The 22,036-nt window shown below is 41.1% G+C and overlaps 1 protein-coding gene across 1 annotated transcript in view; it reads right to left on the bottom strand.

Annotated features, from left to right (window-relative positions):
- Positions 1-2,083: 2,083 nt before the first annotated feature.
- GALNT8 (polypeptide N-acetylgalactosaminyltransferase 8) overlaps positions 2,084-22,036 on the bottom strand; it is a 44,566-nt gene continuing 24,613 nt past the window's right edge. Inside the window, exons 5-11 of the mRNA XM_039255755.1 lie at positions 21,710-21,907; positions 20,845-20,959; positions 15,328-15,513; positions 14,232-14,369; positions 13,586-13,681; positions 12,391-12,558; positions 2,084-2,227 (exon numbers count right to left, since the gene is read on the bottom strand). Coding sequence (XP_039111686.1) covers positions 2,084-2,227; positions 12,391-12,558; positions 13,586-13,681; positions 14,232-14,369; positions 15,328-15,513; positions 20,845-20,959; positions 21,710-21,907 — 1,045 coding nt within the window. The remainder of the gene's footprint in view (positions 2,228-12,390; positions 12,559-13,585; positions 13,682-14,231; positions 14,370-15,327; positions 15,514-20,844; positions 20,960-21,709; positions 21,908-22,036) is intronic.

Below are 22,036 nucleotides of genomic sequence, written 5' to 3'. Positions count from 1 at the left end.
CTGATTGAATTGCACATCTTAAATATGTATAGTTTTTTACATGTCAATCATAACTCAATGAAGTGGTTTAAAAAATTGGCAAAAAAAATAGAAGTACAAAATTTTTATTTAAAAAACCTGAAAGAAACCGCTTTGATTGATTGTTTAATGGAAAACCCAGAGCAATAAATTAAGGGAGACCATCAAGTAGGTTTCAGCAAAGTTAGGGTAGTATTCTCAACAATTTCTCAACAGACATTACTTTGGGGATTCAGGGGGAAAAAATCAGAACTTTCAGGAATTTTCAGAAATTCCCCAAAGTGTAGGTTATTCTGTATTTCTAAAATTAATTATACTTGTTACTTGCTATTATGAATATCTAAAAGTTGTTTAATAAATAAGACATATTAAGCTTAGTAATATTTACCAAAACTATAGGCTATAGCAGATATTCAAACCCTAGAAAATTTTTCCTTTGGGCACAAGATTTTTAAAAACTTTGTGGGGCACCTGGGTGGCTCTGTCAGTTGAGCATCCAACTTCGGGTCAGGTCACAATCTCATGGTTTATGAGTTTGAGCCCCACATCAGGCTCACTGCTGTCAGTCTGTCAGTGAAGAGCCCACTTTGCGTCTTCTGTCCCCCTCTCTCTGCCCCTCCCCCACTCCCCCCCCAAATAAATACATCTTTTAAAAAAAAAGACATTGCTATAAATTGCATTTTCTCTTCAATTTGCTATGAAGAAACTTATCCTTAATTTTCTCATCATAAAATCCTACCTGTCTTAATGTTTTTGTTCTTGATATGGATTTGGTCACTGCAAAATTTTTATCAAGCTGTACACTTATGACTTATACACTTCTAAAAGCTTTCTTTAAAAATTTTCAGCTGATTTAATTCTGTACTAAATTATCAGTGTCTTGTCTGCCTAATGCCTAAAGAAAGGATAATTATTCCCAGAATCATACCCAAGTAGCTACATAAGACTAAAAGGAAAAGGTGACTCTCTCAAGGAAGGGACCAATTTGCACATCCTTCAAAGGTGAGCCCACAACACAACATACACACATCACACCCTACCTCCTCCCCCACCATGGTGACCACTCCCACCAACCACCAGGACCTTGCCAAATTGTCATCCTTAGACATATCTTCCCAATTCACCAATTAGGGGAAAGGATTTGTCCAGCAGACAAAACTAAGGACCCTTGGTTTTAAGTTTTTGCCTACAATTCCTTCTTTGTATTTCAGTAAGTGATGCCCTTCTGTTTCAAGCCTCAGTTCCTCCATAATTTTCAGGGAATATAAAAGGAAATAGGCATCACATCTACTAAGTGTTATAGGCTACTAAAAGACTCATATGGACTTGGGCTTTTCTACCATTCTCTATGCACTATGCAGAGCTGGGATTAGTAGAAACACATTCTCTCCTACCCTCAGCCTCTGGAATCTCTTTGGTATGGGAGAGACTGGGTAGTCTAAGTAAAACTGCTGTGGAGGATGATGGAGGAATTTTTTAAGACTACCTGTCTATTTGCTGCATCTTTCAGGACAGTTCAGGAAAGGGGAACAGCAGTGACAACGCACCTTCAGAGAATTGGTGCCACCCAAACTGTCATGCGACCAGCCCGATGATGACCCAGCCTCTCCTGTGGAGCAGCCCCCAGGCTGTCTGGGGAGTCTCTGAGCAGATGGGCTGGAGGAGGATGTGTGGGGCAGATGGCAATAGTAGTTGTCAGGAATGAAGACTAAACAGTGTTGGCAGAAGTCAACGATAGACTTCCATCCGCCTAGTTCTGTCCCCACATAGCAGCCAAATGATGGTGCTTATTTCAAGGAGTTTCCAAGAATGGCATTTGATCTATATCATAAATTTCCAAGGGATGCTGGGGAACAGTTTCCTCTCCCCTCTGCAGCCTGCACTTCTTGACATATGCACGGACCTCATCTCCCTGCATTCTGTGTGTTGCAGGCTCAAGTCACAATAAACACACACATACTTTCCACTTCTCACCCTCCCCACTTTGAGCAGCATTAGGAGTAGAAGCCATTCCAGTGACAGGAACTGGTATTCTGAATCCAGGATCTCTGAGGATCCTTGGACGTTAGTTTGAGCCCCAGTTTTGCACAGTATACTGTATTGTCCACACTTGTGTGGTGCAGGTCTGGAGCACAGGCACATAGATGCTGGAAGTGTCTTTCTTCATCTCCAGACATCGCTTGGTGGCTCTGTTCACAACAGCTCTTCCCTGGATGGGAGAAGAGACAGAGTCAAGGTGTTGAAATACCCTCATCTCCTCTGCTCTTGCCCTTCCTGCTGTGCTCAGCAACATGCTTGAAGCATCCCTCAGTCCTTTGCAAGTCCTCCAGAGGAGAAAAGAAGCAAAGGGTATCGTTAGACCACCCAGTGCATTCTCTGCTAGCACCAAGGCAGACTAACCACAGATGTGAGAGTAAGCAAGGCTATACTGGGTCCCTGGTATCCACCTCTTCTGAGGTTGAAGCATCAGGGCAGTGTGACTGGCAAGATATGACGCATCTTGGAGAGTCAGGGCCCTTCTCTACTTGACCTTCCTTTCCACATTTTCACCCCTGAGCCCATGAAACCCATTAGGATTCTCCCTCCCTCCTCAGTGAGGCTCCATGGCCAGACAAGCAGAAAGTACATTCAGGAATATTAGCCTTTTTTTCCAGCACTGTGGGGCAGTTCTTACCCAATCTATTCTTGAGGCTTCACCAAGGGTTACTACTGGAAATGTTATAGGCTTAAGAGCCGAAGAGTCTAGTTTAAATCCCTACGCCACCACATACAGCAGAGGGCCTCAGGCAAATTACCTAGCCTAAGTCTCAATTTCCTCATCTGTAAAATGGGTTTATAGTTACTATTAGAGTTAAAACTAATATTAATTGAATTAAATTAATTGGTTAATATTTATTGAGCATCCTATACCTGACATGAAATATGTGCAGTAAATGTTAGTACATCTCTTCCCCTTCCCAATCCAATGGGGGAAAGGGAGGAAGAGTCATCCTTTTCTTCATCCCCATGTATCACCTCCAGCCCCCAGAGCTCCTGCCTCCTTATGTCTATGGCTCAACAGCGGACATTGTGCCATCTGTCCTGATCTTGTCCTCTTCTCTCAGACCTCCCACTCTCCACACCCCTCTCCACCTCTTTGCAGGAATCACTCACAGAATCTCTTTCAGTGCCTTGGTGACGTTGTTTTTCCTTTATCCACCTGCCCTCTGGTTTCATCCCCAGTTAACAGCCTCCATTTGAACGTCTAGTGAGATCTCCACCCTGGTCTCACTGTCTCACTTTGGAATCTACCACCAAGCAGGGCTGCAGCAATATGTCCAAACCTTCTCATCTTTTCCCATCAAAAACTGGTCCTTATAGGGGCGCCTGGGTGGCTCAGGTGGTTGAGTGTCCGACTTCAGCTCAGGTCATGATCTCACAGTTTGTGGGTTCAAGCCCCGTGTCGGGCTCTGTGTTAACACCTAGCTCAGAGCCTGGAGCCTGCTTCAGATTCTATGTCCCCCTCTCTCTCTGACCCTCCCCTGCTCATGCTGTCTCTCTCTCTCTCTCTCTCTCTCTCTTAGAAATAAATAAAATATTTTTTAAAAACTGGTCCTCATAACCCTGCTCCCCTAAATTTGCCTACCTTGGTCACTCCCCGGGTGCACCTCCCCAGTGTGGGCAGTCATTCAGGCTCCCCTGATTCTTGAACTCCTCCTGTCACCTCCACTGCTCCTTTCCATCCGCTTACAGCCCACAGGGTACTCCTGGAGAGGTCCCCAACCAAGCAGGCCTGGCCCACAGATGAGCCTACAGATGTCTGGCTTACAACTTGGCTTACTCCTATGGTTACTCTTCCAGACTTCCTCAGCACTCTTTATCCCAGGTCCCCAACTCTGGATGCTCACTTCCACTAAATGCCTTTCTTTTTTTCACTTTGTGGAGAAGGCTGCACTTCCAGTCAGTCTAGCCCCTCCCCCAAATGCCTAGAGTGTCCCACAGGACACTGCTCCTGAGTTGTCTCGAAGGAGCTGTCATGCCTCTGTCTCTATAGCCAGCAGCCCCTGTGCTCTGAGCCCAACCACCCTGGATGCCAGAGAAACACTCTTCTTGTTTAACATTGTTCTTTGATTTCTCCCTCTAGACAGATTCCTTTTCTACTGACTTTAAATATACCCAAATGTCCCAATATTAGAGGGGGGAAAAGAACCCTTAACTCTGCCATCCTTTTAAACCAAAATCCAGTGCTTTTCTCCCTTTCAGAATCAAATTTCCCAAGCAACGAGACAATAACAAACAGTGGATAAGATTCTGTGTTTGATTCTGGACACTTAATCTGCTGTGTGACCTTGGTAAATATTATTTGACTTCTTTGTGGTTTAGTTACTTCATAAGTAAAGTAGGGCTAATGATAATAGTCCTCTTACAAGATTTATGTAAGTTAGTGCCTGGTACATTATATGTATTCAAGAAATCTTGGCTATTATAATTTATTGTGATTTTTTAGATAAAATCACTGATTTTTTTTTTTCTATTTTCTCTCCTGCCAGGAGCCGCACCGCCTCTCTGGATGGCAGTCACAGCAAGGAAACTGGTATCTCCTTCTGCTACTACTGGCTCATGTTGTAAATGAGACTGCTGGTATTGACCAGGTCTCAGACTATTCCAGATCAGACGGATATTCCCCACACAGATTGATCATAAGGAAAGGCATGTCCTTGCCTTTCCAAAGATGATTGTCAAAAGGCTCTTCCTAAGGGTCTTGTAGATCCAAGACTTACATAATAAAGGGGGCTTGAGTCTGGCCCTGAGGCAAAGAGCCTAATTTAGAGTTTAGGGCAAATATCTACCCCCACCCATTTGTTTCTGCCTGGAGCATTTTCTGGCCTTGTGTATGCTGACTACTCCTTGTGAAGGAACCTATTGAGGAACTTTTTCTTTTTGTGATTATGAGAGCAAAGGTATCTCCTGAAAGACCTGTTTTTGACCCCTGCTCACAGCGAAGTAACTTCACCCTCTTATGCTAAAAACATGGTCTGGTATGCTAAAGATGCCTTCCATCCCCATAAGATAAGCATCTAAATCCCCTACCTCAATCACTATTGATAAAGGTTATGCATTAGTCTTCTACAAATCTATGTTCTGGGAAATTCTTACATATCAAAGAAGTTTGTTGTCAGAAATCATCGTCTAAGGCAAATGCCACTTCTGTGCTGTCTCCAAAACACTTAAAATAAAGTTGAGCCCCAGTCAGAGCAGAGATACCTGCCTGGTGACCAGAAAGAATCTCAGGGCTCTCTCTCTCTCTCTCTCTCTCTCTCTCTCTCTCTCTCCAACACCGTCATCCAACCTTCAGGGACCCCTGGACCTGCCGGAGCCGCCTCCGACACTCTCCATTTGCATGTGACATGTCTTTTGGAAGTATTCATTACATGCTCATCTGACTCTTCTCTGGTTTCCTTTACATTGTATTCATCTGGATCTTATATATTTTTGGTTTGGTTTTTATTTGGGAGGTGTTGCCTGCCAGTTTTGAAAGAATTTTTATTTTTGTTTATTTTCCACAGAAGGAATATGTGCTCTTTCTTTTAATTTGGAAAACATATTTTAAAAGTTGGAAGCATTCATAATAGGATAATGTATATGTAGTTTGTATATACTGCTTTTTAAATTTAATATCATGATTTAATACCATGTGCATTTTCCAATTTCATTAATTTTTGAAAATATGCTTTTTGAAGATATAATTTGAATGTCTCTATATTCAGTTCAAGGGATGAACAAAAACCTCCCCTACTGTGGGACATTTAATTTTTCCTAATAATTTTGCTATGATAAGTATCAAGGTATTTTCCACATTAATTTCAACCTACATTCTATGTTAGTCTTTAAAATATTGTCTTACAAGAAAATGAGCACCTTAAAAGGGGGTACAATGAGTTTAGGGGTTCTGATTAATTTCAGGGCTCTTCCTATAGAGAACTAAACTGCTTTCTGCAACCATGCCCACCAGCGTGACTGCATTCCCACAGATATCTCTTCCTTTTTATTTCTCGAACCCTCACTACCAGTGGTTTCCTATTCTCATATCTCAGCGGATCTATTCTCAGAGTCCATCCTTGTGTAACTCCATCAACTGAATGAGGACATTTACCCAAATCTCCCTTATTTCAGTTGTGTCTCTACTCTCAACCTCTGCTCCTCATCTCACAGTCCAGATGTCTCAAAAAGACCTTATCTCTTCAAATTGGGTTTTTGGTCTTCAAAGGTCATACCTCCTCTGGTTGACTCAAAACATGAATCATGGGGGCACCTGGGTGGCGTCTGACTTCGGCTCAGGTCATGATCTCATGGTTCGTGGGTTCAAGCCCCGCGTTGAGCTCTGTGCTGACAGCTAGCTCAGAGCCTGTCGCCTGTCTTTGGATTCTGTCTCCCTCTCTCTCTGACCTTCCCCTGCTCATGCTCTTGCTCTCTCTCTCTCTCAAAATTAAATGAAACTTAAAAAAAACAAACATGAATCATGAAACTGGAAGAAAACAAAAGGATTATCTAGTCTTATCTTCCTCTTAATTCTGGAAAACATCTTTGGTGGCTTTTTACTAGAATGAATGTGTAACCTGTGCCTACAAAGTAAATAGAACACAAATGGCCCCAACATTCCATCAAATATCATTTTCTTACCTGAAAGAACTGTGGTCCTAAGAGATAAAGTGGATAGGAAAAGCTTGGATAGAATGAATTGATTCAGGTAATACACCATGAGCTACATGATCACCTCCTTCCTCAACTTTTGGACTTCTTGACACAATGACTGTAAAACAGGACCAAACTCAGACATCAGGGTGGTGGGCACAATTCCCCTACATGTCCTGCAGCTCCAAACTCACACCCAGCCAGAGTCTATATTCTATTAGCATATTCTATTCTCATCTATATTCTACTGCAGCCAGCTGAGAAAGTGATCTTCCAAAATTCTCTTGGAAAGGCAACCTTCAAAATTTTCGGGATGTCATAATTGTTTCTTTAGCATAAGCAGTATGTTTAATTCCCCAGATTTTTAGGATCAAGTAGAGACGTTGACGGAATCAAACACATATATTTGTTAAAAATTCTATATATGGTTACTATTTCTAAGTACCTGCTATGTTTAAGAAAAATTGTTGTACAAATTAATGTTGTGATACCAATTTAAAAATGTATAATTGAATAACTAAATTTGTAAAATGTTACCAATTACAAATACTTTTGAAACATATAATAAAATTTAATAATCATTAAATTAATTAAAAATTAATTAAAATTAATTTAATTAAAGTCAGATAATTGACATTCTTAAGAAACAAAATTTATTTTTTTATTTTATTTCTTTTTTAAGAAAGAAAATGTCATGTATCAAACTTATGAATACAGAGGCGCCTGGGTGGCTCAGTTGGTTAAGGCCATCCGACTTCAGGTCAGGTCATGATCTCAGGGTTTGTGGGCTCGAGCCCCGCATCAGGTTCTGTACTCACAGCTAGCTCTGAGTCTGGAGCCTGTTTCAGATTCTGTGTTTCTGTCTCTCTCTGACTCTCCCCTGCTCATGCTCTCTCTCTCTCTCAGAAATAAATAAAACATTAAAAACATTAAAAATAATACACTTATGAATATAGTATGTAATATTTAAGGGAATTTATTAAATTGTAAAATCCTCTTTAAATTTGCTAAAGGTGATGGATGTTGACTAGACTTATTGTGGTGATCACTTTGCAATATATACATAAATTGGGTATATTATATTGTACACCTGAAACTAATATAATGTCACTTGTATTAATTAATTATTGCAAATACCTTTATACTCATAAATTTGAAGAAATGGACCAATTCCTCAAAAACCATAAACCATGACAACTCAATCTGCATGAAAAAAATGATCTGGATAGCCATGTACCATTAAAAATTTTCAGTCTGAGGGGCGCCCGGGTGGCTCAGTTGGTTAAGCATCCACTTCAGCTCAGGTCATGATCTCACGGATCGTGGGTTCAAGCCCTGCGTCGGGCTCTGTGCTGACAGCTCAGAGCCTGGAGCCTGCTTCAGATTCTGTCTCCCTCTCTCTCTCCCTGACCCTCCCCTGCTCATGCTGTCTCTCTCTCTCTCTCTCTCTCTCTCTCTCTGAGAAATAAATAAAACATTAAATTTTTTTTTTTTAAATTTCAGTTTGAGTTCCAGAAAGATGGCCTGCTGGGCTGCCACATCTTCTGTGCACACAGGCCTCGAAAGCTGGCAGGTTTGAGTGCAGGAAGTGTGCCAGGAGCAAGGTGTCCCTGCTTGGGTGCTCCAAAGCAGAAACCAGGCTCACCAGACATGGCTCCAGGCTTAGGGGATCGTACTGATAGTTTTGAGCACAGGTGGGAGCTTGTGGGGTACACATGAGGCCAAAAGAGTTTTAAATTCTTTTAACTCATGGTTTGAAAGCCCCTGGAAAACAAACCTCCAGGCCCATATGGTTCCACTGGAGAATTATACCAAGCATTTAAAGAAGAATTAACACCAATTTAAGATAATCTCTTACAGAAAATCTCTTCCAGAAATGCCTCTTTCTGAAACTGGTCTATTCTGAAATTTTTGTCAACAGGACAAGTTAGCAATTAGAAAGAGGAAACACCTCCTCGCTCACTTTATGAGGGCAGTATTACCTGGATACTAAAACCAAAGACAGTACCAAAAAGGAAAAAAAAAAAAAAAGTTGCAGATCATTACTTCTAATGAACTCAGACACAAAAATCAACAACATACAAGTAAAACAAATCCAAGAAATTATGAGAAGAGGTGTACTCCATGAGTAAATGTGATTTATTCCTGGCACACAAGGCTATTTCAACACTAGAAAATTAATCAGTGTAATCTACCATGCCAACAAGCTAAAGAACAAAAAACATGATCATATCAATTGACATAGGAAAAGCCTTTGACAAAACCCAACTCACATGCCTATTAAAATATTTCTCAACAAGTTAGAAATTCAGGTAAATTACTTCAATTTGATAAGGAGCATCTACAAAAAATCTATAGCTAACATATACATAATGATGAAAGAGTCAACGCTTTCCTCCTGCACTTGGGAACAAGGTAAGGATATCCATTCTCACTGTTCTTGTTCAACATAGTACAGTAAAACCTTTGATTGCAAGTAATTTGTTCTGCCAGTGTTCCACAAGACAAGCAAACATTTCTAATAAATTTCAACTTGATAAACAAGCGATGTCTTTCAATACAAGTAGTACAGGAAGCTGAATGTCACATGATCACAACTGAGCCAAAAGTTCTTCTCTCTCTCTCTCTCTCTCTCTCTTTCTCACTGCAGGATCATGGGTGATTGTTTCCCATGCTTGGATGCTCAGTCTCAGACCGTGGTGTTTGGCAGAAATCAGTGATTTTTCAAAATGTTGGAAGGTGCCCACAACTGGTACTAGTGTTATTTTTTGTCACTTCAAAGCACCTATGGACAGACTTTTGCTTTTCCATACAAGAATAAGCTTAGGAATGCTTTGCTTCATTCTATGTCAGGCCCCCTGCAGATATAGACCCTTTCTTCTGCTGTCTTATTGCCAGTTACATTAAATGCAACTTATGACAAGAATTTATTAATACTGTAGTATAGTCAACATCCATGCAAGCGTATACAATGGTCCCCATGCAGAAAAAGATTCCATTGAGCCAATAGATAGAAGTGACTCTGTTAGTGATAGTGAAAGTCATCCTACACAATAACACTCCTCTCTTTTGTCTCCCTCATACCAGCCATGAAGGTTTACAAAGGTAAGTGCAGGTTAATTTATTTCTTTTTCTTTATATTTTATATTTATTGTTTTGTATTATATTACAGTATTATGATCATTTTTATATAAATTTTTTGGGTTTGTGGAACAAATCATCTGAGTTTCCATTATTTTAATGGGGAAATTCACTTTAATATACAAGTGTTTTAGATTACAAACATTTCTGGAATGAATTATGCTGACAAACCAAGGTTTTACCGTACTAGAAATTCTAGCTAATGTAATATGGCTGTAAAAACAAATAAAAGTCAGACAGATTAGAAATAAGGGGGAAAATGATTGCTAAAACCTGCTAGGTTTCTTTTTTTTTTTTTTATAATGTTTTATTTATTTCTAGGAGACAGAGAGAGAGAGAGAGACAGCATGAGCAAGGGAGGGTCAGAGAGAGAGGGAGACACAGAATCTGAAACAGGCTCCAGGCTCTGAGCTGGCTGTCAGCACAGAGCCCAACACGTGGCTCGAACCCACGAACCGCGAGATCATGACCTAAGCAAAAGTCGGACGCTTAACCGACTAAGCCAACCAGGCGCCCCATAAAACCTGCTAGGTTTCTAAATAAAATAATAAGATTTCTAAGCTGAATATAAAAGTTTGAAGAAAAACTAGTTTTTTAATGTATAGGTTAAATAAATTTAATTTTTAAACTAAAGCAAACCTGTAATAATATTTCCTGCACACAAAAGATACTGTTAAGGACATTGAAAACTCACAGTTAGTACTCTATTTTTTAAATTTTTTAAAATGTTTTATTTATTTCTGAGAGAGAGAGCATGAGCAGGGGAGGGTCAGAGAGAGAGGGAGATACAGAATCTGAAATAGGCTCCAGGCTCTGAGCTGGCTGTCAGCACAGAGCCTGACGTGGGGCTCGAACCCATGAACCGTGAGATCATGACCTGAGCCAAAGTCAGACAGGCTTAACGGACTGAGCCACCCAGATGCCCCAGTACTCCGTCTATTGACAGAGCCTGCCTGTCAAACATGCTCTGCTTGGTGACTGCCATTGACAGAGAGCTCATCAGCCTACTAGGTAGCCCATTATTCTGTAGGATAGCTTAAGCTATCAGGCTGTTAGGAAGCCTTCTGCTGCCCTTACATTAAGGTGAACTCTGACTCATTGATCTGTAATCACTGGTCTCAGTTCTGCCCTCCTATAGACACTGAATAAGTCTAATCACTCTTCCCTAATTCTCTAGGCTGACATCTCCAAGCCAGTGCCTCCAGATTTGCCAGTCTTTCATTTCCTCTGCACTCAATTATTTATTGAATGCCTGCCATGTTCCAGGCACTGTACTAGATGCCAGAGAGAAAACAAGAACAATATCCAGGCTCTCCCTTCCAGCTCACAGTCTAGTGATGAAAAGCAAGTGAGGAGCCACTTAGAAGTAATCTTGAGATAGAATCTGTAAGAGGGACCCTGAGAGCACATAGAAGATTCACTCATCCTCATCCTATGGAGTCACAGATGGCTTCTCAAAGAAACAAGGAACACTTCGTAGTTGGCCCAGTGAAGAAGTAGGAGGAGAGGGAAAAACAGGTACACAATAGCCTAAGGTGACAGGGAACATAGCCTTTCATAGAATTACAAGTAGTTCATTTAGAGCCGGAAGCATAGAGCAGGAAGATGACTTACCCTTCTCCTCCTTCTCACTGATATTGCCTAATTCAAAAAGACCTAATCTAGGATCCAAAAATCCTCTGAAGTTGTAAGCAAAATTGTGCACATATGTGCGTATATATGTTTTCCTGGAAAGAAGATTCTCAAAAATTCTCAAAGGAGTTATTAGCTTTAAGTTATGAATAAGTGAGTTAGATTGATCCCTATCTGTTAAAATGTAGTCCCTGAAGCTAATACAGTACCAAAATGTTCAGATACCATCACAGACAGAGCACTGATTCCCTTCATCAAGACATCACATCTCTGCCAGTGTAGCTTAATGTAGCCCCATCACACAGTAAATTCATGTGTAGATTGTAGTCAGTCAGATCCTTTATGTCATTGTCTTGTGAATTCTGCCAGATTCCCTCCACCCTGTTCAGTATCAATTGATACTGAAGTTAAATCAGGGCTTTTACACTAGTCCTTACAAGATTTCAACTCAGTGCTCCAGATTCTCTGGTTATCATTAATAATAAAATTAATCACAAAGGCTAATATTTATTGAATACTTTCTATGTGCAGGCCCCATGCTAACTTCTTTACACAATCTCATTTAATCTTCCTAATAGGCTCCTAAAGTAGATATTGTGATCTCCATTTTATAAATAAGGAAACCAAGTTTCAGAGAGGGTAAGAAACTTGCTAATGGTGACTGAACTAGGACTGAACCCAAACTCTTAATTCTTAAGCTATGACAGATCCCAATATTGCTTCCTTTTACCCACCTACCTTTGCCAACAGACTCAGCATTCCATGCTCAGTTCCATTTCCAGTCTTTTCCCTATACACTTCCACAAAGCCAATCTTTCTAAAACACTATCAAATCAAATATGAACCTCTCAGACTAGACTTCAAGATGCTTATCCTTAAAAACACACACACACACACACACACACACAAAAACCCCACATAACTCACTGGCTTAAAATCCCAATATATGTGCAGTCTGTTTTGGGCTGCTTTGGAACATGGCTCTAAAGTGGGCTTCTCCCCCTTGCCAGGGTCTGTCAGGCAGTGATCATCAGTATCTGCCTCTGCAATCAGTGGTCCCACGTAGAACTCTCCAGTTAGGTGATAGTAGACATTCTAAAAGAAAGCAAAGAAGTTTGCCATGGATATAGTCAGGGGAGGGAGCCTTGACTTTACAGTGGGCATGATGACTGCTCTTGAGTGAAGACACTCAGTCACCATGGGGGAGCACTGAACTTTCTTGGGTAACAAGGAGTCACTTCTGCTTCTTTCTCCCCAAACCCCAATTGATTCTAGGAAGACCAGGCATGAGAAGAGGACACTAGCCTGCCTGCTTCCACACAAGGGCTCCAACATAATCATGATTTGCATGGACAAGGGAGATTATCTTTCGCACACATACACACACACATCCTTGAACTTCAGAAGCTGTCATCATAAACCCCAGCTATGGGCTGGGCTTGTCGAGAAATCTTTCCAATTTTTAATCTGATACTGTCTTTCTCAGTGAGCTTGGACAAATGGGTTGTTTTTGTGTCTCAATGTTTTCATTTGTCAACTGGAAATGCTATCCATCCTGCATGCCATCAAAAGTTTCTTGTGAGGGCAACATGCAAGTAACAAGAGAGATGTGAATATTCTCAGGAGGAAAATTCCCCTGGCTGCACCTTCCACTTGGCGTCAGATTTCTTCTATTCTATGGAATAACCTCCATTTAGCCTCTCTTTTCTCCAGCCCGTTTCCTTCTCTACAGAAGAAGCCACAGGTAACATCACCTGCCTACCTTCCAGGGCATCCCAAGAGCAGTAGGAGGATGGTGGAGGCAGTGAGGAGACAGGAATAGGAAGGGACTGGAGATTACTGTCAATGAAAACATTACCATTGAGAATGAATGTGACAAAGCATAGACTTTGTACCTGTGCTCCCTATACCTGAAGTGGGCCTCTCTAGCTATGACCTTTTGGATGGACTTGGAAGTACTTAGTTATAAGAACAGGTTTGGATTTCACCCTTACCCATTACCCAGGATGCTCAGCTCCTGCCTTCGCATCATGTAACACCAAGTCCAAATCTGGCAAAGGTTGCCAGGGGCTGAGCCACAACAGACTCGCCCCACCGAGGCAGGGGACATTGTGGAAAATACCTGTGAACTATATTCATGACAGTAATACATGATGGGGGTGTTGGCTAAAACAAATTCCTGATCCAGGCAGATATTTTCATCCAATGTATTTTTCATCTGAAAGGGCAAAACACACAAAAACACCATTGGAAAGAGGCAGAGAATGAGGACCCTCAAGCTTCCCCAGGCCCTGTATTTTCTCCACTACTCCAAGGTTGCCAGAAATTACCAGCCAAAAGGGAGCAGGGGGTTGGGATCTTGAGATCCATTTTATGTGCACTAGACAGATGCTGGAATGAGGTGTTGCTATGATGCCCCTTCCTGGGGACACCCACCCATCAGACTATCACAGCACATATAGAGAAGGGGATCCAGGCCAGACATCCTGGTTGGCTGAGAAACTGAAAGTGTCAGACCTAGGGCTGTAATTTGCAAAGTAAGAAACCAGAGACAGAGACATGGTAAAAAGATGGGATCTGGGGAGGAAGAGATGAAAGGAAACTCAGAGAGCCCAAGGGCAAAATGCCAAGAAAGAAGTTAGGCGTAGAAATCCATCCTGGGTAGGATGGATTTTGGAAACCATCTTCTGGGCAGTCATGCAGTTCAGGTCTTACTGTCTTTCATAGTCAAATATTTAACATCTGAAATGCAATTTCATAATACATACTCTTCCATAGCCCACAATGTTGTGAATTGGCTTCAGGTTTGGATAAACATATTTCAGATACCAGTCAAAAGTTTTACATTTCAATTTCTTCCGGAGTGCCATTCTGGAAGAAATGTCTCCAAAATCGATCCCAGGGTTCTATAAATAAAACATGGAGTGTTTCTGTGCCTTGTAACATCCTTGACTCCACCAAAGGGTATGAATGACGCATGAGGGAATGGAATATTTTCCTGATAGCGTGTAAGGTAACCTTGATAATTATAGTTTTCCAGGGAAAGTGGGAAGAGCTTGAACCCTTATAATCTCTGCTGGTTCCAAAGGCACTTGCAAGGCCTGTGCAGTGGGGTCATTCGGGTTTATTTCTCATCATTAGCAAACTAATGCAAACTGTTCCTATTTGAGATAATGTTTACACCAGTAAGGCACAAAATACTCCTCATGATAGCCAGAAAAGGCTTTTGAAAGGAACATTTTCTGGTAATGAGATGTAGAGGTTAAAGGAGATTTTCTACAAGTGACGTCTATGGGGAATCATAGTGGTGGAGCCACAGCTCCAGGCTGGAAGACAGCATACCGTGCCGGCCTCCGGTGGCTGGTGAGCCTTAGCCAAGAAGCCCATCCCGATTTGGGTGCATCCAGCAGGGTTACAGTTCCTACTCTTACCACCCCACATCCTACCCCTCATGACCAGTGAATTCTTGATGTCCAGCCCTGCCCCACAAGGAATCCCCCAGTACAGATGATGCATGAAGAACATGGAATCTAGAAGATTCCTTGGTTTGAGTTAAGTCTCCGCTGCTTACTACTTTATTACTTTAAACAAGTTCCTTTCAACTCTCTGTGCTTTGGTTCTCCGTCCTAAATATGGAGTCATAAAAACAAACCTACCCCATAGATATGTTGCGATAATTAATGACTGCCTGGAGCATAATATTACTACATTAATGTTAAGTGTCATTATCATCACACCGTTGGGACTTTATCCAATTTTTTAGGGCTGGGATGGCATTTTCACTGTATCCCTCCCATCTCTTACCATTACCACCACCTCCTCCTCCTTCATTCTCCCCTTCTTCTGTTAAATTCCATGACAAACCTGGAGAGGTATGTTCCAGGCCAAGTAGACCATGTATTTGTACTCATCCATCCAGATTTCAGCCACTCGCAGAGCATTGCGCTTCAAGGCAAGATGCAGATTTAAGGCATAGGGCTTGCAGTGTCTCTCTAGGTGAGCAATCCGGGAATAGGGCAAGATCTCGATTCTCCTTCCACACTGCCACACCTGTAAGAGAAGACAAGAAAATTCACTTGTCAGCAGGCTGGGCCCATGGCCAATAAGCGGCAGAGTTTGTAGACTCACAGAGAAATATTTTGGAACCATTTTTTAAAATATAAATTCAGTCCTGCCACTGCCATCTCCATGTTACTTCTCAATCAACCTACCTAAAACAACCTATTTTAAAAGTCTACTAAAATGCTTCTCTCCTGGGGCGCCTGGGTGGCTCAGTCAGTTAAGCGTCCGACTTTGGCTCAGGTCATGATCTCATGGTTCATGGGTTCGAGCCTCGCGTAGGTCTCTGTGCTGACAGCTAGCTCAGAGCCTTAAGCCTGTTTCAGATTCTGTATCTCCTTTTCTCTCTGAACCTCCTCTGCTCACCTTGTCTCTCTCGCTCTCAGATATAAATAAAACATTTTTAAAAATTTGCAAATAATTAAAAATAAAATGCTTCTCTCCTGTTGTTCAGACAGCTCCAAAACTCTTACCTCCTTCAGGAAATCTTCCTGAACAAACCAAAGGAGTGGCTGCCTCTGTTCCTTTATCCCCAAGAAAGTATCAAAGTCCTGAGAGGCACCATACCCTGAGCCAATCTCACTGGACTTAACTGCTCATGACCACCTCTATCCTGAATGCTAGATATAAAGCAATGTGCTGGACAGACTCTCAGGAGCTCCCATGATTCCTGCCTCCTTGTGTTCACACACTTCCCTAATCCCCTCTTTGAGTGTGGGCTTGTGATATCCTTCTATCCAACAGAATATGATTTGTCAATATAAGGTGACAGTATGTACATGACTGCCTGTATGTGATTATGCTATATAAGATTGCAGTGTCCATCTTAATAGGAGACATGATGTCTTTCTGGCTTTGAAGAAATAAGCCACCATATTGTGAGCCACAATAATGAAGAAGGCCACAGGGCAAGAAACTAAGGGAGGCTTCCAACTGTTAGTCAGCAAAAAAATTTAATGCTTTCTCAGTCTGGAGGGCTTCAAGGAACTGAGTTCTGCCAACAATCACATGAGCTTGGTAGATCTTTCCACAGTCAATCCTATATAAGAGATGAGAACCTAGCCAACATCTTGACCATGGATTTACAGAGGACCTTGCTAAGCCATGCATGGACTCCTAGTCCGCAGAAACTGTGAGATGGTAAATGCACCTTGCTCTAAACCACCAAGTTTGTGATAATATTGTTACACAGCCATAGATAATTAATACAAGTAATTCTTGACCAAGAGATACCATGACTTATGATATAATTAAAAATATTCTTCTTTGTCACCCAGATGGGTACAAACATACTTGTCAGGCCACATGGTCTAACATTTGGTTTAAAAATATGGTCTTCATCTAGACAGATGATAGAACTATCTAATGATATTAGATTGATATAATGGCTCCGGTGTATTCTCTTCTTGGTTTCTCAAGAAAGGTGCAGTTTCAGGCAGCTAATTAGCGTATCTGGCAGTACGCTACATTCATGCCCAAGGGGACTTTTGAGATGAGAGTGAGCAACTTAGGTCCTGCTGGTTCAGGACCACCTGAAGGGTCAGTCCCCTTACCTGACTTTCAATTTTTTTCATCTTTTCTTCTACTTCTGAACCCATAGATTCTCCTCCCTCAACTCCCAAAACCCAGAATAGCACAGTGACAAAAAAATAAGGCTTTGAAATCTGACTAACCTGTGTTCAAATCCTGATTCTATCCCTGCACAGATGGCAACTAGGGGCAAAACACTTCCCTTCACTGAGCCTCAGGTGGCTCATCCACACAATGGCATACAGCTGCCAGTAAGACTAAGTGACAAACAAGGAACCATAAATGGCTATGATTTTTAACTTTAGATAGCTCTTTCCTTCCATTCTCCTCTTCCATTTCTCTTCATTAGTTTCCAGAATCATGTGGAGGCTACATCTGATTTGTTTTCAGATTTTATATTCTGAAGCCAAACATCTAAAATTTCAAATACAAATTTACTTCAATTTTTTTTTTAGTTGATGGTAGTTTCCAACCCACAGGAATTTAGGGGAGAAAAAACTTTTGGCACAAAAAACTTAAATTCAAGTGAAAAGATGAAAGTCATGAATGTTAACTATTATCTCTGACCAACAGTTTTCAAATTTCACTCTTTCAACTTGTTCCCACTTGCCAAATGCTCCTCCATTCTCATTCCCTAAAACTATCTGTGTGTGGGTGTGGGTATGGGTGGGTGGGTGTGGGTGTGGGTGTGTCTACCACACACAGAGACATGAAACTTCTACTTATAATAACAATGACTTGCTTTGTGGCACATATTACCTTAATACTTTTCATGAATTTTCCTCACCATATTATTATTATTATTCCCATTTAAGTAAGTTGCCCACATTTACCAGCAAGTAAATGACATAGCTGGATTCTGAACCCAGGGAGTGAGCATGTTAAGCTTTGGCAAGAGGCCAGGAATACATAAGGTGCTTAATAAATGCTGGTTTTTCTTTCTTATGCATCAGCCCAAAGAGCCTGTCTCCTTTCATATGCGTCCATATGCACCATCACTGCCATGCTTCTAGATGTCAGAATAAAACATTCCATGTAGCTCTGATGTATCCCAAGTTCTGTCATTGGAAAAAAAACAGATCTTAACAAGTGCTGAGAGGTTTTAAAAGCCAAATAGCTGCACACACAAACTAAGGAAACTGGGTATGGGTAGAACTGTTTCATCCAAGAAAAGGAAAAGAATGGCCCTTCCCTGACCCTCTGTACATTTCCAGCAAAGTCTATCAAAAAATCACAAAATGTTAAAAGAAAGAGGATTTCTCGTGGAGACTAAAATGGCAGAGTTCAACACAGGGTGGGAGAATGAAAACAGAGAGGCAGCAAAACGAGAGAGTAGAGAAAACATGAAGACCTCAGAAATGGTAAGAAGGGCTTGGCGTCCTAACTTAGGTAATTGGAGTTCCAGACAAATTCATAGAAAGCTATGGTAGGTAGGAAAGCCTCATGTTATAATGTAACTAGGGTCATCTTAGGACTTTGCTAAGTACCACACATAAAATAATTATTTCCTCATTTATATTTTCATGCTGGAGACTAATTGTACTCCAAATATTTATTCCCTCTACATTTATAGTTATAGGAAGAAAACTGCACACATAAGCAACTAGCTGAAATCTACATTTCACAGACTCTTTTGCTCACTAGTGGCCATATGATCAGCAATGGCCCAGGGGTTTTGAGGGGGAAATGACGTATACAACTTTTGGGGAGTGACCTTAAAAAGAAAGCACGCTCTGCTTTTCCCCTTTTCTATTCCTATTGACTAGAATACAGGTGTGGTGCTGAATGTGACAGAACCACAAGATGGAAGAATCATGGTCCCCATCACCCTGAACCTGTCATCTCAATCCTGAACTGTTACTGGGAAAAGGAATCAATTTCTATCTTGTTTAAACCTGTTATTTTAGCCTCTCTCAGAGAAGCCAAATAAGAATTCTAACTAATATCTTTATAAATCTTTTAAAATTATTTATTACGTTTTAACAGTGTCATTATCCTTACAAGGTAGATAACGGAAGGATGCTTCTCCTCTTGCATAAATGGAAAAATTTGTCAAGACCGTCATACAAACAACAGTTTTCTCTGACAAACAATGACTGTTGGCTCAAGGTATAACCCACATAGGGACTCAAAGTGTATTTGTTAACACATAAATATGGGGTCCTGGTTAGGACTTAATTAGGTATAACATGTAATTCTAAGGTCATCAGTTCCAGTGAAAATAAATTAAAAGAGTAGTCCTGAGCAAGCTTTAGAAAATACCATATGCTTCCAAAAAAAAAAAAAAAAAGCACCGTTTTATAGAAGCTCAGTCCACAATGAGTTAGCAGTCAGGATTAGAACCCAAGTCCAGAATTTTTTCCAATGCCATCCTGGCATCCTTATTATTATTATTATTATTATTATTTACCATTTATGAGCATAAGTCACACGTCACCCACCATGCTCAGTGCTTAATGTAGTAGATATGGCATAGAGAGCATGTATACTATCCAAGATAAGTCACAGAGTAGGATTTAGACTTAAGTCTGTCTGTCTCCCAATACCCATGCAATTTTCACTAACTTATGCTGCCTTTTGTAAGAGTTCAGCTTTAGTCTGGAAGATGAAAGAAAGATGTAAGAACCATCACAAACCCAAAGGGCAAGGTCTTTTAACAAAGGCCTGTAGATTATACAGGAGAGGCAAAAGGAATACTCCAGGGGGGATGTTTTATGCATGAAATCTTTTCCAAACTGACTGTGGTAAGTTTAATTTATTGTCCCCAATTCTTCATACCTCTCTTCATGGCTTCGTTGTAGATAGACTTCACTGTAGACAGACACCCTGGACAATGGAGCTGGCCATGTGACTTACTTTAACAAATGGGATGGAGCATAAAAATTATGTGCTATTTCCACACCCACTCCTTAAGAGACATCACATGTTTCCACTTGCCCTCTGTTGCATAAGAAGAACAAGGTAGCTACTGTCCCATTGGCCTGAGCCTCAGAATAAACATGTGTGGAACAGAGCCACCCCACATAAGCCCAGCTGGACCCAAGGATCTGTGAGAATAAATTATTGTTGTTTTAAGTTTCTGAGTTTGGGACAGTTTGTAACACCGCATTTTTGTGGCAGGAGCTAACTAATACACTGATGTAATATGAACCTGCACTTGCGTTTTCTCCAATTGTCTTAGTTTGCAAGCTACATTTATACAGCACAAAAATTCAGGTTGTTCGTTTGACCTGAGAAATCATGAGAAACTACCAGGGGAATAGAAGAGACATCATCACTGAAGTGTGACACCAGTGCTGTTCCAGACACACAGGAAGTTAATCAGAAGTAGAACTGGTTTGAGAATTTCATGCTGTACAACCCATCACTGGCTATTTGTCCTAGACCAGACTACATCTCAGAATGAACTTCTGTCATGATGTCAGTGGCTCCAGCTCTCCATACAGGAGCATGTTGGTTGCCCATACATCTGTAGCACTGGATCCTTATGCCGATTTCAAATTCCCTTTGATTAATCTTGTAGATAGCTGTCTGACTTAAAGTTGATTTATCCTAAGAGATGCTTAGAAACTGCTTGGAGTCTTCCATCCATATTTCCAAGATTATATAGACCTATACCAGAAAGCTCTACTCCAGTTTTACTACCTATCCCTAGTGACTCAGAAACATGAGAATATGTCTATTTCTTGAGCCAATGACATTCAGCCTTGTTCCAGAATTCCAGAGATCCTACCAACCCTCCAATTATTTCCCCTCCTGCTTTGTCTCAAAATAAGAAGGAAATATACCCACCCTCAAGCTAAGTTCCACATTCTCTCTTCCATAGACCAGCATCCCACCATCCAGAGATCCTATGTCTCTGAAGAAGATCCTGTTGGCAGCCAGGATGCCCATGATGGAAGGACTCCTGTAGAACACACAGCAAGAGAGTTATTAACCTCTTGAGGAGGAATGGTCAAGATGAAGGTGGGTGAGGGGGTAGGAAGACAATTTGGTTTTCAAAACTCTACTCAAGCCTCTTCCTATCTTGAAGGCTTTTCCTAAACCCTCAGGCTGGACTTAGTGCATGAGGCATTTCCTTGTCCCCATGCTGCCATAGCCTTATCAAATTATATTGACATGACATCTTTTTGGGGACTCCTGGTGGCTCAGTCAGTTAAGTGTCAGACTCTTGGTATCAGCTCAGGTCATGATCTCACGGTTTGTGAGTTTGAGCCCCATATCAGGCTCTGTGCTTACAATGTGGAGCCTACTTGGGATTCTCTCTGTCTCCCTCTCTCTCTGCCCCTCCTGCTCATTCACTCTCTCTTTCTCTCTCTCTCTCTTTCCCAAAATAAGTAAATTTTTTAAAAAAGAGAAATTACATCTTTTTCATCTTCATATCCCTACTTCATAGCCTGATAAAGGCTTAATATGGCTCAAATGGTCTTTAAAACATTACATTCTTTGCTTTATTTTGTTTGAAAGTCCTTAAACAGTCTAAAAGGTCTATAATTTCTTATCTAGGATCAGTTTTTTTCTCTATCCTCTGTTCTTCACCCCATCTCCTCCACTCCTCCCACCCACTCTCATCAGTACCATGAAAGATAAACAAAACAAGAACCATCCATTCCTGATTTCCCAGGTGCCAGTCAAGTTCCCTAAGCCCCAGACTTACTTCACTGGAGCAGTGACATCATGTTGATCAATCCAGTCCTTTGGCAGAGGATCATAGCGGCACCATAGTTTCCAACTGAACCCATCAACTGCCAGTGCATACTTCTCCAATTCAAAGGTGTCAAAATGAATGTTGTCAAACACAGGAGACACAATCACGGTGTGGTCTTCCTGAATCCGAGCCAAAGTGGGCTCTGCCCTGAAAGAAGAGAGTACAACAAACCCAGGTTGGATATGAAAGTAATTAGCAGAATAAAGCAAACAAAACTTCTCCAAGCATCTTGCCTGGCGCTGAGCACCTTTTTTCATTTAGGTGTACAGCACAGTA

Source organism: Hyaena hyaena, unplaced genomic scaffold (assembly GCF_003009895.1).
Source record: "Hyaena hyaena isolate Hyena2069 unplaced genomic scaffold, ASM300989v1 scaffold_547, whole genome shotgun sequence".
In the NCBI taxonomy this organism is placed as follows: Eukaryota; Metazoa; Chordata; class Mammalia; order Carnivora; family Hyaenidae; genus Hyaena; species Hyaena hyaena.
Note: the sequence above shows the minus strand (reverse complement) of the source record. Positions and strands in the feature narration are given on the sequence as shown.